The sequence below is a fragment of the Balaenoptera musculus genome, chromosome 10, assembly GCF_009873245.2.
Source record: "Balaenoptera musculus isolate JJ_BM4_2016_0621 chromosome 10, mBalMus1.pri.v3, whole genome shotgun sequence".
Taxonomy (NCBI): Eukaryota; Metazoa; Chordata; class Mammalia; order Artiodactyla; family Balaenopteridae; genus Balaenoptera; species Balaenoptera musculus.
Window position 1 is genome coordinate 96,122,000 of NC_045794.1, and position 18,016 is coordinate 96,140,015.

General features: G+C 39.3%; 1 protein-coding gene across 1 annotated transcript in view; it reads left to right on the forward strand.

Annotated features, from left to right (window-relative positions):
- TNRC6B (trinucleotide repeat containing adaptor 6B) overlaps positions 1–18,016 on the forward strand; it is a 250,794-nt gene that overhangs the window by 176,129 nt on the left and 56,649 nt on the right. Inside the window, 2 exon segments of the mRNA XM_036865529.1 lie at positions 1,681–1,768; positions 13,077–13,098. Of these exon segments, the coding sequence (XP_036721424.1) occupies positions 1,681–1,768; positions 13,077–13,098 (110 nt within the window).

Here is an 18,016-nt window from a genome sequence, read left to right on the forward strand (position 1 = left end):
GCCAGAGGAAGCGAGAGGCCCTAGGAGCCAAATATAACAGGATCTGTGGCCAGCCTACCTTAGATGGTCAACATCTATCTTGCCAATTTTCGTAAGTCCATTTTCTTAAAGCAGTCCACGGCTGCAAGTGGATTTTCACCAAGAACTTCACACTTAGGCTGATGACACACAATCTGACTCCAAAGAAATCCAGCCTTAAACCTAAGGAAATTACCATAAAATCTCTTCCTTGATTTTATTTTTGAAGTGTTCATGGAAGTTGCCTTGGAGTATGAATCGTGCACTTTAGGCTTTTGTATATTAACGGCCAGAGGTACAGAAGGAGAAAGGGCAGTATTTGTGAATGTAGAAAGAGCCACTGAAAACTTGATATGTAGGTAAAACACTTATTTTTTGTTTGTTTATTAGTTCTTGTTTTCTATAAATAAAGCGTTACTTATCTATTCATGAGAGTGTGCCTCAGTGTGGGTCCTCAGTTCCTTTTAGGTAGGTTGAGTGAGTTTCACTCCCCAAACTTGAGTCCTTCAAGGACCATCTTTGTGATCTTTGTCATGTCTGCAAACATGCAACATTTTTCTTTAATTTCTCTGACATTTAACTTAGCCTTTATCTAGGTGATATCTGTGAAACCGTGGACTCGGTGTGTCGGATCACCTAAAATCACAAGTACTGCAGGCAGCGTCTGCTCAGAGGTTGGGAACTGGGAGCTGGATCCCTAACTCTCCTTCCAGCTCTGAAATTCAATAAGAATGGCGTCTGGAGTTTCCTGCCTTGTGGTTACACCACAAGGTTACACCAGTGGTTGTTTATGCGTTTTTCCCAGTTAATACATAGAAGTTGACAGCTTTCTATATATATATTAGAATATTAGAGTATATGTAAAAATATAATATATAATAGAATAAATATTACATTTTACAGTTATTTTTCAAATGTGAGGTATAAGTTACATTATCTTAGTTTCTTAGGATTCAGCATATTTCTTCAACTAGATTTTTTTTTTATGTATTATTTTTATTTTAATTGAGGAGAGCAAAACCTGATGATCTTAATTGTCAAATCACCCAATAGGGAATACATGGATTTGTAGGACCTTCAATACTGCCTTAAAAACACAAGTAGAAAACATGTAAAACATACAGTGTTAATAATGCAGAAGAAAAATACAGAATTTAGAACATAGGGTTTTATGTTCACGGCTCTGAAGATGTCATGGGAAAACACCTAAATTATGATAAATACCTGTGTACCATAACTGAAGTCATATTCTGCATTATTTGTGAGGAATATTGTCAGAAACCAACTGGATATTGTCATATATTCAAATCAGGTTCTTTGCTGAGTGGAAATACATTAATCTCGTGTGTGTGTGTGTGTGTGTGTGTGTGCGTGTGTGTGTGTGTGTGTTTAGGAAGATATTATAAAGGCTCTCTTTAATGGGTTACTTTAAAACCAAACTTAATGTCATGTTTTGCAAAAGGGGTGACAAACCAAAATAAAGGGGATAACTAAATGTGGTGAGTTTTATGTATCCTCCTAGCTTAAGTAGAATACTGTGCTCTGCTCAGTCAGAGATGAAATGTTTGTTGCCTTGCCTACCATCTATAAGCATTTAATTTGCTACACAAATAGACTGTGGATAGAGATGTTTAACCTTGTGGTGTGACATTACTTTAACAGAGAGAAGGAGCAAGAAAGGGAAGAACAGTTAATGGAAGACAAGAAAAGGAAGAAAGAGGATAAAAAGAAGAAAGAAGCCACTCAGAAGGTGGGTTTTACCAATTAAAGTCTGTCTTTACATAGCCAAGCATCTAGAATAAGTAACTGCCTTGGTTTGGATACCTGACATCTTAATAATGCTACTTGAGGCATTAATTTACTTAAGAGTTTTAAGATTTGAAAGTGGGAGAAAGTTAAAGACCTGCATTTGTTACCATAAAGTAGATGTTAAATTAATGCTATAGCTGACTTTATTGAAAACAACAGTAAACAATACTGAGAAAAGCAAGAGAGTTACCGACACTTAAATGCTTGTACTGTTTCCTTCTTTGTGTCATGATTAATCTCCATTTTCTTAAGCTTATAGAATAACTTTTCAAAGCTTTCCATTTGCCCTGATGTTGTCCTTCTGGTCCACCTACAGCATTGTCATTTATATGAGTCTACCTTTTGATAATTCCGTAAAGAAACCTCCCTCAGAGAGGATCTGGTGGGCTTGCTTCGTGCTATGGGGGAGATAGTATTGCATGGCTTTGAGGCATTTGCTTGGGGAAAAAGAGATGCTAAAAGAAAAAAAGACAGAGCTTCCCCGGTGGCGCCGTGGTTGAGAATCAGCCTGCCAATGTCGGGGACACGGGTTCAAGCCCTGGTCCAGGAAGATCCCACATGCTGCAGAATGACTAAGCCCGTGCGCCACAACTACTGAGCCTGTGCTCTAGAGCCTGCGAGCCACAACTACTGAGCCCGCGTGCCTAGAGCCCGTGCTCCGCAACAAGAGAAGGCACCGCAATGAGAAGCCCGCGCACCACAATGAAGAGTAGCCCCTGCTCTCCGCAACTAGAGAAAGCCCGTGCGCAGCAACAAAGAACCAACACAGCCAAAAATAAATAAATAAGTAAATTTATAAAAAAGAAAAAAAGACATAGGACTGACAGCTGTCAACTGTCAAGTCTTAGTTGAAGTGTTTGCCTGACAGGGTTGTGGGGAACAGAGTGGGTAGACCTCCCTGCCCTGCCCCCTCTGCTGAAGAGCGTGCCCCTCTGCCCTGGCCACTGTCTGAGCTAACTTCTCCCACCTCATTGCAGACTCTGGCTCAGCACGGTTGCATTTCTGCCTTTGCAAAGTGCCTGGCAGAATCACTTTGCCTCTAGTTCTTGTTACCACTACCTGAAGCACTTGGGAAGCAGGGCCTCAGTATGAGGCAGGTTTGAGGGTCCCTGCTGTGGAGCCAAGTTACTGAAGCTAAGTTTAGGAGGGGAAACAGTTACCAACTTCAGAGGGAACTCTAGATTTAGAAACAGACTCTAGGCATTCGAACTCAAGGGACACTGCAAGTTACCCCAGCACTATTGGATAGAGTGTTTCCCATAATTCTGTTCTTTGAATTATTGAAATCATTTGGGAGTGCTGGCACAAAAAAAACAGTGGAAGTATTTTCTGAATTGGATTGCATATGACGCTGCCACATTAAACATGTGAAATGTAATTTATCTTTTCTTCAAGACTTAATTAAAAGGAATATTTATTATTGTTTGGTGCTGTAATAGACTACTGTGCTCTTTAAGGTTTTGTCTGCTTTTAATTGTGTTTCTGGTTCTATTAATAGTGGCGTGCTCACCATCACATCTTCATGCTGTCAGGGTACCTGCTTCTAATCTGAGCTTGTTGGAACTGCCTAAAATGACAGTAAGGAGTCTGAATAAAAATGTCAGATGACGACCCAGAGGCTTTTTTTTATACTTGGTGGATACAGCCACCTTCTGCGTTACCAAGGTTGTGATGTGCGGGTCCACCAGCTCTAGGGTATCAGGGGCATTGCCCCTGTACCCACATGCACTGACCTTCCTACAGGAGTGATGGGACAGTGAACCTCAGTGAAGGCTTTCTTTCTTTTCCTTCCTTCCTTCCTTTCTCCCTCCCTCCCTCCCTCCCTTCCTTCCTTCTTTCCTTCCATTTATGGCTGCCTTGGGTCTTCGTTGCTGCACGTGAGCTTTCTCTGGTTGGAGCAAGTGGAGGCTGCTCTTTGTTGCGGTGCGTGGGCTTCTCACTGCAGTGGCTTCTCTTGTTGTGGAGCACGGGCTCTAGGCATGCGGGCTTCAGTAGTTGCGGTATGCGGGCTCAGTAGTTGTGGCACGTGGGCTCAGTAGTTGTAGCTCATGGGCTGTAGAGCACAGGCTCGGTAGTTGTGGTGCACGGGCTTGCTCTGTGGCATGCGGTATCTTCCCGGACCAGGGCTCGAACCCATGTCCCCTGCATTGGCAGGCAGATTCTCAACCACTGCGCCACCAGGGAAGCCCCAAGGCTTGCTTTCTTTAGGGCATTCACATTTCATCTACTAAATTGGTACAAAAATTGGATTTTGCTGTCTGTGGAAATACGTGGTTATAAGCTGGCCACTGGGGAACTTGAACAAAGGCTGGTTACAAGAAGATGCCAGATAGAGTGATTGTTTTAGGCAATGTACAGTTCATCCTCATTCTTCACATAGATAACAATGTTTTTTAACCTGAAATGTCAATACTAGAAGTGATTAATAAAATGTGCATCTGTAAACCTTCGTTGTGGATCCTACTAATAAGAAAAATGATTTAAAATAAAAGATGGTGTGGATTTATTCGAGAGTGAATTGGGATTATTTATGCAGAGAATTTCGTATATACAGCTGGACAGTCTCCCCAATGTATTTGCATCTGCATTAAGAACTGGTTTAAAAGTTACGGCAAAGAGGAAAATCACCATAAATGAAATTTCAGATGGTTAACTATGAACAATAAAAATTCACTCATTTTTGTTCAGAAATGTTCTAGATTGGCTGACACAGGATCTAGGCTTAACACATGTCCTTTGATATTGTTTTATCATACTGAACCATTGTGTAATTTCAGAATTAGATTCTGATTTAGCACTTTTAAGGAGCGAGCACAAAGCTCACCATGTGACTGTCTTAGTGGTTTCTGACCTCACAGTAGAGACAGCACCTCAACTAGGAGGCATAAAATGTGCTATAATGCAAAGAATGGTAGAGAATGTGCCAGAGGTTCTATAATGGGGTCATTCATTCATTCAGTCAGCAAACATTTGTGGTGCCTCTTCTTCGTGCTTCCACGTCTTTCTCTCAGCCTACCCCATTGCTTTACAATCATCTCTTTCTGTCTACCCCATTAGACTGGCTCTTAAGTTTCTCGAGATTTTATTCATATTTGTATTTCCAGTGACTAGGACAGTGCCCAGTGCAAAAGTGTTACTCAAAAAATGTTTGTTTAATAAGTGAATGGGGATAGCGGAGTCAAGATGGCATACTAGGAGGACGCAGAATTCACATCTCCTAACAACTAGGGCACCTACCAGGCACCGGTGGGGGACCATGGACACCTAAGGGGATGGGAGGAACACCCAGCAACGGGCTTGCAGGACCTTGGTTCCCAGGCTGGAGGTCCGACCTGAGCTCCTGTGGTGGGAGCTCCGAGTCCAAACCACTGGACTAACAGAGAACCTCAGACCCCAGGGAATATCAGTCGGAGTGAGGCCTCCCAGAGGTCCTCATCTCAGCACCAAGACCCAGCACTATCCCACTGCCTGCAAACTCCAGTGCTGGACGTCTCAGGCCAAACAACCAGTAAGACAGGAATACAGCACCACCCATCAAAAAAAAAAAAAAAATGAAATGACAAAAAAATATGTTACAGACGAAGGAGAAAGGTAAAAACCTACAAGACCAAATGTAGACGAAATAGGCAACCTACCTGAAAAAGAATTCAGAGTAATGATAGTAAAGATGATCCAAAGTCTCAGAAACAGAATGGAGAAAATACAAGAAACATTTAACAAGGATCGAGAAGAACTAAAGAGCAAACGAACAGTGATGAACAACACAATTACTGAAATTAAAAATACTCTAGAAGGAATCAATAATAGAATAACTGAGGCAGAAGAACAGATAAGTGAGCTGGAAAATAAAATGGCGGAAATAACTGCCAGGGAGCAGATTAAAGAAAAAAGAATGAAAAGAATTGAGGACAGTCTCAGAGACCTCTGGGACAACATTAAATGCACCAACATTCAAATTATAGGGGTCCCAGAAGAAGAAGAGAAAAAGAAAGGGTCTGAGAAAATATTTGAAGAGATTATAGTCAAAAACTTCCCTAACATGGGAAAGGAAATAGTCAATCAAGTCCAGGAAGCACAGAGAGTACCATACAGGATAAACCCAAAAGGAGACACGCCGAGACACATATTAATCAAACTATCAAAAACTAAATACAAAGAAAAAATATTAAAAGCAGCAAAGAAAAAGCAACAAATAACATATAAGGGAATCTCCATAAGGTTAACAGCTGATTTTTCAGCAGAAACCCTGCAAGCCAGAGGCGAGTGGCAGGACATACTTAAAGTGAGGGAAGGGAAAAACCTACAACCAAGATTACTCTACCCAGCAAGGATCTCATTCAGATTCAATGGAGAAATTAAAACCTTTACAGATAAGCAAAAGTTAAGAGAATTCAGCACCACCAAACCAGCTTTACAGCAAACGCTAAAGAAACTTCTCTAGGCAGGAAACACAGGAGAAGGAAAAGACCTACAATAACAAACCCAAAACAATTAAGAAAATGGTAATAGGAACATACATATTGATAATTACCTTAAATGTAAATAGATTAGATGCTCCAACCAAAAGACATAGACTGGCTGAATGGATACAAAAACAAGACCCGTATATATGCTGTCTACAAGAGACCCACGTCAGACCTAGGGACACATACAGACTAGAAGTGAGGGGATGGAAAAAGATATTCCATGCAAATGGAAATCAAAAGAAAGCTGGAGTAGCAATTCTCATATCAGACAAAATAGACTTTAAAATAAAGACTATTACAAGAGACAAAGAAGGACACTACATAATGATCAAGGGATCAATCCAAGAAGAAGATATAACAATTGTAAATATTTATGTTCCCAACATAGGAGCACCTCAATACATAAGGCAAATGCTAACAGCCATAAAAGGGGAAATCAACAGTAACACAATCATAGTAGGGGACTTTTAACACCCCACTTTCACCAATGGACAGATCATCCAAAATGAAAACAAATAAGGAAACACAAGCTTTAAATGATACATTAAAAAAGATGGACTTAATTGGTATTTATAGGACATTCCATCCAAAAACAACAGAATACACTTTCTTCTCAAGTGCTCATGGAACATTCTCCAGGATAGATCATATCTTGGGTCACAAATCAAGCCTTGGTAAATTTAAGAAAATTGAAATCGTATCAAGTATCTTTTCCGACCACAACACTGTGAGACTAGATATCAATTACAGGAAAAAAATCCGTAAAAAAATACGAACACGTGAAGGCTAAACAGTACACTACTAAATAACCAAGAGATCACTGAAGAAATCAAAGAGGAAATCAAAAAATACCTAGAAACACATGACAATGAAAACACGACAACCCAAAACCTATAGGATGCAGCAAAAACAGTTCTAAAAGGGAAGTTTATAGCAATACAATCCTACCTCAAGAAACAAACATCTCAAATAAACAACCTAACCTTACACCTAAAGCAGCTAGAGAAAGAAGAACAAAAAAACTCCAAAGTTAGCAGAAGGAAAGAAATCATAACGATCAGACCAGAAATAAGTGAAAAAGAAATGAAGGAAACAATAGCAAAGATCAATAAAACTAAAAGCTGGTTCTTTGAGAAGATAAAGTTGATAAACCATTAGCCAGACTCATCAAGAGAAAAAGGGCAAAGACTCAAATCAACAGAATTAGATCAAGATGAAAAAGAAAATTAATTACATGGGACTGAGTGAACGAACTGATGAGGATGAGTATAATTTTTGTGACTTTCTGTCTGAATTTAAAAAAAAAAAATCCCACAAGGACTCAGAGGCAAAGAATATACAAATCAATTTTCACTGCAAAGTAAAGGAGCTGTTACAGTGGAGGATTACTGGACTGAATGTCAATATTATGACATAGTATGAGTGTGTTTCATGTTTGGTAATTGAAATCATTGTTGCTTTTGTTGTGGTCATCCATGTACAATGCTTGGTGTCAGTCTATTTATCTCTTGTAAAAATAAAATACAGTGTGTGTGTGTGAAAAAAAAAAAAGAAATGAAAACGGGGAAGTGACAGCTGACACTGCAGAAATGCAAAGGGTCATGAGAGATTACTACAAGCAACTATATGCCAATAAAATGGACAACCTGGAAGAAATGGATAAAGTCTTAGAAAAGCACAACCTTCTGAGACTGAACCAGGAAGAAACAAAATATAAACAGACCATTCACAAGCACTGAAATTGAAACTGTGATTAAAAATCTTCCAACAAACAAAAGCCCAAGACCAGATAGCTTCACAGGCAAGTTCTATCAAACATTTAGAGAAGAGCTAACACCTATCCTTCTCAAACTCTTCCAAAATATAGCAGAGGGAGGAACACTCCCAAACTCATTCTATAAGACCACCATCACCCTGGTACCAAAACCAGACAAAGATGTCACAAAAAAAGAGAACTACAGACCAATATCTCTGATGAACGTAGATGCAAAAATCCTCAACAAAATACTAGCAAACAGAATCCAACAACACATTAAAAAGATCATACACCATGATCAAGTGGGGTTTATCCTAGGAGTGCAAGGATTCTTCAATATACGCAAACTAATCAATGTGATAAACCGTATTAACAAATTGAAGGATAAAAACCGTATGATCATCTCAATAGATGCAGAAAAGGCTTTTGACAAAATTCAACATCCATTTATGATAAAAACTCTCCAGAAAGTAGGCATAGAGGGAACCTACATCAACAGAATAAAGGCCATATATGACAAACCCACAGCCAACATCGTTCTCAATGGTGAAAAACTGAAACCATTTCCTCTAAGATCAGGAACAGGACAAGGTTGCCCACTCTCACCACTGTTATTCAACATACTTTTGGAAGTTTTGGCCACAGCAATCAGAGAAGAAAAAGAAATAAAAGGAATCCAAATCGGAAAAGAAGAAGTAGAACTGTCACTGTTTGCAGATGACATGATACTATACATAGAGAATCCTAAACATGATACCAGAAAACTACTAGAGCTAATCAATGAACTTGGTAGAGTAGCAGGATACAAAATTAATGCACAGAAATCTCTTGCATTCCTATACACTAATGATGAAAAATCTGAAAGAGAAATTAAGGAAATACTCCGATTTACCATTGTAACAAAAAGAATAAAATACCTAGGAATAAACCTACCTAAGGAGACAACAGACCTGTATGCAGAAAACTATAAGACACTGATGAAAGAAATTAAAGATGATACAAACAGATGGAGAGATATACTATGTTCTTGGATTGGAAGAATCAACATTGTGAAAATGACTATACTATCCAAAGCAATGTACAAATTCAGTGCAATCCCTATCAAGCTACCAGTGGCATTTTTCACAGAACTAGAACAAAAAATTTCACAATTTGTATGGAAACACAAAAGACTGCGAATAGCCGAAACAATCTTGAGAAAGAAAAACGGAGCTGGAGGAATCAGGCTCCCTGACTTCAGACTATACTACACAGCTACAGTAATCAAGAAAGTATGGTACTGGCACAGAAACAGAAATATAGATCAATGGAACAGGATAGAAAGCCCAGAGATAAACCCACGCGCCTATGGTCACCTTATCTTTGACAAAGGAGGCAAGAATATACAATGGGGAAAAGACAGCCTCTTCAATAAGTGGTGTTGGGAAAACTGGACAGCTACATGTAAAAGAATGAAATTAGAACACTCCATAACACCATACACAAAAATAAACTCAAAATGGATTGAAGACCTAAATGTAAGGCCAAACACTATAAAACTCTTAGAGGAAAACATAGGCAGAACACTCCGTGACATACATCACAGCAAGATCCTTTTTGGCCCACCTCCTAGAGAAATGGAAATAAAAACAAAAATAAACAAATGGGACCTAATGAAACTTAAAAGCTTTTGCACAGCAAAGGAAACCATAAGCAAGACGAAAAGACAACCCTCAGAATGGGAGAAAATATTTGCAAACGAAGCAACCGACAAAGGATTAATCTCCAAAATACACAAGCAGCTCATGCAGCTCAATATCAAAAAAACAAACAACCCAATGCAAAAATGGGCAGAAGACCTAAACAGACATTTCTCCGAAGAAGATATACAGATTGCCAACAAACACATGAAAAGATGTTCAACATCACTAATCATTAGAGAAATGCAAATCAACACTACAATGAGCTATCACCTCACACCGGTCAGAATGCCATCATCAAAAAATCTACAAAGAATAAATGCTGGAGAGGTTGTGAAGAAAAGGGAACCCTCTTGCACTGTTGGTGGGAATGTAAATTGATACAGCCACTATGGAGAACAGTATGGAGGTTCCTTAAAAAACTAAAAATAGAACTACCATATGACCAAGCAATCCCAGTACTGGGCATATACCCTGAGAAAACCATAGTTCAAAAAGAATCATGTACCACAGTGTTCATTGCAGCACTGTTTACAGTAGCCAGGACATGGAAGCAACCTAAGTGTCCATCGACAGATGAATGTATAAAGAAGATGTGGCACATATATACAGTGGAATATTACTCAGCCATAAAAAGAAACGAGATTGAGTTATTTGTAGTGAGGTGGCTGGACCTAGAGTCTGTCATACAGAGTGAAGTAAGTCAGAAAGAGAAAAACAAATACCGTATGCTAACACATATATATGGAATCTTAAAAAAAAAAAAAAAGGTTCTGATGAACCTAGGGGCAGGACAGGAATAAAGACACAGACGTAGTGAATGGACTTGAGGACACGGGGAGGGAGAAGGGTAAACTGGGATGAAGTGAGAGAGTAGCATTGACATATATACAGTACCAAATGTAAAATAGATAGCTAGTGAGAAGCAACTGCATGGCACAGGGAGATCAGCTCGGTGCTTTGCGACCACCTAGAGGGGTGGGATAAGGAGGGTGGGAGGGAGATGCAAGAGGGAGGGGATATGGGGATATACGAATGCATATTGCTGATTCACTTTTTTATACAGCAGAAACTAGCACAACACTGTAAAGCAATTATATTCTGATAAAGATGTTTAAAAAAAAAAAAGAAAAAAAGAAGTGAATGGTCGGGACTTCCCTGGTTGCACAGTGGTTAAGAATCCGCCTACCAATGCAGGGGACATGGGTTCGGTCCCTGGTCTGGGAAGATCCGACATGCTGTGGAGCAACTAAGCCCGTGCGCCACAAGTACTGAGCCTGCACTCTAGAGCCTGTGTGCTGCAACTACTAAAGCCTGTGTGCCTAGAGCCCATGCTCCACAATAAGGGAAGCCACCGCAGTGAGAAGCCCGTGCACCACAATGAAGGGTAGCCCCCACTCGCAGCAACGAAGACCCAACACAGCCATAAATAAATAAATAAATAAATAAATGTATTTAAAAAATAAGTGAATGGTCAAGAATGGATGCTGGCAACATAATTTTCCTGAAGAACTGACTTTTATTTAGCTAAATTAAGTTATTTCTACATAGAAATTAAGCACGAGCTTCTTTTCCATTATGCTCAGTGGTTATGGCAGTTTGCTCTTTCTAGAACCATCCCTGAGTAAACTGTTAGATTTCACTCACGAGAGAGGTGTCAGAGAAGGATTTCACTCACATTCGTTAGGCTGCTGCTGCTAAAGAATCATTGTTTAGCGTTGGCAGAACATATGTTTTGATCATCCAGATTTTCACCGTCTGGGGGTAGTTCTTTTAACAGAACCCACATTATAAGACACATTTGACATTAGTTGGGTTTGTTGCTTACAGCTAGGGAAGGCATTGAAGTGACTTCCTGTATAACTGATCTTCCAAATGGCATTGTAAGAAGTATTTACAATGATATAAATCTTCAGTTGCCTTAAGGAATTGGTATGTGGATACAAATCAGTTCATTCTTCAATATGGGGGCTTATAGAAAATTATACAGTAGAATTGAGCTCTGTAACAGTTAGTACTGGGAAACACATTCATTTTAAGAGGCTGCCTACCACAGATTCAGTACAGCAGAATTAGCTTGTCTTTTAATGCAAGAATGTAAGAAACACTCCAGGAGGTCATCCAAGTGGATTGTTTTAACTCGGTGGTGCGCTGGAATCCGTTTTGAAGGGGCTGGTTAGCCACAGGACAGACCTTCCAAAGATGACCATGTTTTCACGAACACCCAAAGCAGTAACTTAGTATGATTACCAGCCACAAATAATTAAACCTCTTCTATATGAATATTTTTGTGACAGAAGTCGGAGAACTAATATAAAAATCTTTTTTGGAAGATTTAACAATTGGGAAAAGGGGGGTCAAAATAACCCATGATCTCAATAATGTGATTTAACCCCTATTGGAATTTTGGTGCATTTCCTTTGGAATATTTTTCTTATTCATGACCTTTTGTGGTTTTGCTTAAATATTATAGGGCACGTATAATTAGATGCTCTCCTTTATTTTCCCCTCTTAATAGCAGAAGCAGTTTTCCGTGCGGCTCCTAGTCATCATTTCCAAACTCTCCAAAAACCCATTATTATATTCAGCATATCCAACCTTTTCAGTTAATCACTTCCAGAAATGTATTAGTTACTATATAAAGAAATACTTTCAACAAAGCAATCTGTATTTGTTCAAAATTTATATATTTCAATCTTAATGAATATTTCTCTGTTTTACATTATTTTCTATAAACTTTGATAATAATAGCAGTCATTAAGCATTGGTGTAGGTTATCTGATTTAATCCTTACAGCATCCTTTTCTGCAAAGGAGATACTGTTATTATCTTCATTCAAAAGATAAATTAAAAACTGAGATCACGTAGCCAGGAAGTGGCATAGCTTGGTTTTGAATCCAGCTTTCCTACCGTGATCTCTGATGCCTCTGAGCGTGGCCCCTTAAACTTTGCTTTCTAGATTTGAAGTCAAGTGTTTGAGTCCATACTCATAGGTAAATCTTTTTGTCTCTGTGGTTAATTTTGTTTCTGGGTCTCATCCATTTGCTTTTCTCTAGTCATTGCAGTCTGAATGGGAAATAGCATTCCCAGTGCAAGGACCTCATTTAACGAGAGCGGAATGCTTTTTTGTCTTAATTTTTAGAATCTTTCGTAATGGTGGTCATGTAAGTTATAGCTGGACATATGGCCATTGTCTTTAGAAGGATGTCTGAACTGACTTTTTCTGAATTTTAGGTATGCCTATGTATCTGACACCTTGAATTACTAATATCAGAATTAAAGTAGTCTTACAATACAATACAGAATTAGAAAGCAAGTCTCATTTACTTACGTCTCTTTATTTTGCAGGTCACGGAACAAAAAACCAAAGGTAAGATTTTTTTTTTCTTCCTTTTTAGATTTATGCTCTTTTGTGTTTAGATTTTACACTTTGCTGACTCAGCCTCCAATCCACTTGATTCGTGAGAGTAGGTGTAGAGTAATTAAGGTTGGCTGTTTGCAGTCACTGAAGAGCAGTAATGACAAATTAAAAGTACTTAGTGTTTCTAGTTGGCCTTACATTTTTGGGGAGGCAAGAGAGATTAGACGGTGTAATACCTTGTTTTGAAAGTAAAGAGGTCATGATTTTGAACTGAACCTTTTCAAAATTTTTCTTAGAACAGTAGCAAAAGCAGCACACTGGTCCCTACTTTACAGATGGGAACTGCAGAGGCTTGTTAACCACCTTGATCCATGATAGGCACTGAGTCTGAAAATGAGTGCTATATTTAGGATGCTCACGCTATCTTCTGAACTAGAGCCTGGAATATGCTTTTAAAAAAGATAATGCACTTTACCTCTTACAAAATTGTGATGTGTTGTAAACAGAAGCAGATGTCCCTGAGGTCCTTCTCGACCTCTGATGGTCTGCGTGTATTCAGTTCTTTCTCTTTTGTTCATTTTGATTATGCAGTCTTGCATAATCAGTGGTCATACTTTTGGTCAGTTCTCCTTAAAAATGGGAGACTTAATTCCTTGAGACCAGTGTTGTAACTCCTAACCTCACCCACTTAAATATGTTGTTCTCTGCTAGCGTATGCACTAGAATCATTTGCATAGACTTGCCAAAATACGCAAGCCCAGTCTCTTCCCAAACCTTCATGGTCCCAGGCCACAGCCCTAGCAGATCGATATATTTAGGGAAGCTCTGCAGGTGACCACAGTATATGTCCCAGGTTGAGGATCACTGCCCTGGATGAAGGGAATCAGATGTGATTATGATAACATGGGGGAAGATAAGGGTCATGGAGAGGCCAAGGCTTGATGGGAGGTTCTCTAATGACTGGTTTCTTTATTGTTTTGTTTCGTTTTATTGGACCACCAGACCAAAGTATGTCACACAGTGAAGACTAATAAAGATGGTACTAGTTTCTTAGGAAACTTAGTTCTGGAAAACAAATTCTCAGATGAGTAGACATTACTGTCACATATTTCTAATCAAAAAGCATTTCAAAGAGAATATAGTCTGGAACTTTGTAGTGATTTATAAAATAAACTGAGAGAAACTACTGTTAGCTGTAATTATTTTAATTAGTTAGAGAGAACGGTGTTCCCCCCTTGTACTTCCAGCCAGTTCCTAACCCAGAGGTAGGCATTATTTTGGAAGTATCTCTATAAATTACTTGTTTGGAATATAAATTATACTTTACCATAGAAATAGAGTTCTTGATAGTAGAACAGTGTCCATATTTTCTAAACCAGTATACTGTCTAGGAAAGGATTTTGGCGTATAAGTATATTTATAGGACTTTTTGATGATTTATGAGGACAACAGATGAGAAAATTGGCATTTTCCTAAAAAATCCAGACTCTGTGGTCGCTGGAACACAGTGGTTGGGTTCCTGGGCCTGGCCACAGTTCTTAATACTTGTGACGCCAAGGACCAGTTGAGCTGTCGAAACAAGCTGCTCTGTATGTTAAGTGGTATTTCTATTGGAAAACTGAAAATCCGTTAGATTTTTCTTTCTTTTTTTTTTATTTGTACTAGGTCTCTTCTCAGAATCACATTCCTCTTTTCTCTGCCAAAGCCTTAAAAATTAAACTTTCTTTTTTACTTACTACCAAAGTTTCCCTCCATTTAGGGTTTTTCTCATACCTACCATAAAATGGAATACAGTTTCACAGTTTCCATACCCCCCTATCACCACCACCCTCCCACTCAAAAATTAAAATAATCCTGAAGTGAGCTGAGAGCCTGCTTTGGGTCTCATAAGGGATTTAATTGTTAGAACTGGGGAATAAAAATTATCCCTGAGGTATGTTAGACCGTAAGTAGAAGGAGGCCCTGATCTTTCTACCTTTTTTATACCATTTTACAGCCACATCTTCATCTTTGTTCCCAAGAGCCTGCCTAAACCCCATTCTCCTTCCCTCAGCTGCTGTTTCTGGGTCCTAGTCCCCTTCCCAAAGATGGCGCCTTCCTCAGGCGGCCTCCCCTTAACTCCGAATCCACCTCTCTTTCCCCAACAGACCCTATATAAAAAAAAGACTGTGTCGGTGCCAAGTCTCTGGTTGTACAGAGGACTGAAGTAAGGTTTGTCCGTATTTCAGAGAAAAAGTAAATTCAGCATATTTTCTTTATTTTTCATCATTTAAAAAAAGTGAGAATTTTGGAGAAAACAGGAGAGGGCTTTCAAGTGGAGGTTAGGTGAAGACATGGGCCAGAGCTGGGCCTGCTACTCAAGTAGCAAATAACTAAAAGGCACTTAAGGTAGAAACTGATCTCCTCCTTTGTTGGATATTGGTCTTGGAATTGGAAAAGTTTGTGGGAATGATGTAACAGACCAGATTTAACAGGGATGGAAGGGTATGATTAGGATTGAAGAAATAGACTGTGTAACGGAAGAGTTTGGACGTAACCATTTAGCGTTGTTAAAAAGATGTTAGATCTTAGGGTGACAGTTGGCTTAATGGAAGTTATCAGTATGAAATAACCGATTTGTAGAAACTAACGTGACCTTAAGCTACATTACTAGAAATACAGTATCTAGGCAGGGATTTACAGTTCCTGTAATGGGCACCACTCTATGCAAAGGAACAGAGATCAACCTCTATGGACCATGAGGAGTTTGGGCCAGAATGGTCAAGGAATTTGGACCTGTGTCACCTCTGGGAGGGTTAAATACTGGAAGGGGGTGGGAAGTGTTTAACTCCCAAGGAATGCTTCCCACATGGGGAAGCTCTGGTAACTGTCTTCAAGGATTTGAAGGGCTCTGGTGCCTGACACTTAGCAGTTCCTTGGTAAATGTCTGTTGGTGAGTCAAAGCAACAGGGAAAAGCTTCCAGCTCAATATAAATTAAAATTTTTAGATATTGCTGTCCAAAGCAGTAATTCATAACCTTTACCCAGTTTGTACACAGCAGAGAAACAGCACTTTCCCATCAGCATACCCGAGGAGATGGACCACTGTTGTACAGTGACCACAGCTCTGGCTTTTGAGTCCATTCCAGAAGTCATATTACAGTGGGTGCATGGTGCTGCGTGCACTGAATAACCTTGGGTCTACTCTAATTGATTAACATTCGAGGTAGGCTTTCTTCCCCCGAGGTCCAGCTAGTGCCCATTAGAATGACAACGAAATCACTAGTGATTTAATGAGGAGAGAAGCTTCCAGGGAGACAGTCTGGACAAAGGCCAGTGTACATTGAGTATGGGGAGTGAGTGGAAGGTAAAGAAATGGAGACGGTGCTTAGAGGTTACCGAACAGTGTTGAGTGTGTGTCAGCCACTTTGTGTGTCATCAATCTTTGAGATTTTTTTGTGTTGCATTGTAACTCATTATTATTCACCAAGAAAATTTTCAGTCTAAAATAATGTCTTCTCTAGAGCTTGTTTGTATTTTAACTACTACTTTTAAAACATTTCTAGAAGGGTTTTTTGTTTGTTTTTGTTTATTTGTTTGTTTTTGATGTTTGGTACCATCAAGGTATTTAAAGAATAAAAATTAATTAGAAAACCAAAACAAAAAGGTGTTTAAAGAAAATAGTTTGTATTGGTCCTATCCGTATCGGAATTTTCTTAAAGAATACTTTTATCTGAAAAAGAATCTTATTGAAGTTTTTCAGAAATAGAGGCAATTAGAAGTTCAGGCTGTAAGATGAGAATGGTATTAAATAATGGCAGCAGGGAAGGGGAAAAGATTCAATCATTAGAGTAAGTAAATGGCTCTTGGTGGTAAATGAATGGAAATTAGAAAATAGGATACCCAGCATTTTTCACGTCTTTATTTCCCTGATGCAGAGATCATGTTTAAGCCACAGACTTTCTCTCTGGAAAATAAGAAGCTGTGCCCTTATTCTGAGCAGCTCATCTTTAGAAATATTTGCACCACAAGCTGTTAAAATCACTGAGGTTCAGAAGAGAAGAGAGAGGGCCCAAAAAGTAATTCAGACTTAATCATAATTTCCCTCTCCTCTGTTACCGCCTGACTTTCTGGAGCATGACGTGGCACACGCACTGATTCTGATATCTCTAGTTGGACTTCTGGAAGCAGGTCGGATTGGGCGTCCTGCCCAACAGCTGCACTGCTCTCCAGTTAGTGCCTAGAGTTGTGACTGGCTTTTAAATGTTGGAAATTCTTGAATTTACAGAAAGGTGTAATTTAAAAAAAAAACAGAGTAAGAATTCATTCAAGTCCTGAAACAGTTTGCTCTTAACGTGTAGCACAGGCGGGCTTTTTCTGACTGTGGCCTAGAGTTTTGAGTGGCTGGTCTCCCAGAATAGAGCACCACGCTGCAAGGAGAGTGGTCAGGCGGTGCTCCTGTTTCGTAATGACTTCATCGTTTATCATCCATTCTACCTCTGATGTGACGGTGGGAAAATGCCTTGAGGAGCTTTTGCAGGGAATCTTGCACAATACACAGTACCCACCAGATTTCTTTGGTTATGCTATGAATGTCGTAAAGTTAGTCGAACTGATGTTCAGATCTCAGCTCTGTAGACTCTCCTTACCATGTCTTACTCTATTTTAGAGAAATGAGGGAAGGCATGTAACAAACCTGGTTACCTTAAAGTGGAGATTCTAGCCCTCTTATAGAAGGGTAGCCTTGCAGAAGCATAACTCCTTCTATCCTAAAAGCTAGTTGGGAAGAATCCCGCCAGCCTTTGTCAGCTTCTTGTTTATTCTCATAATAAGAGGAAAAGGGATTGGGAATGCCATGTGCTACGGAATCCTCCAGGCACAGATAGAAAATGAATCATTAAATAATTCATCTTTATTCATTCATTTATCAGTTATTTATCCACTGGCT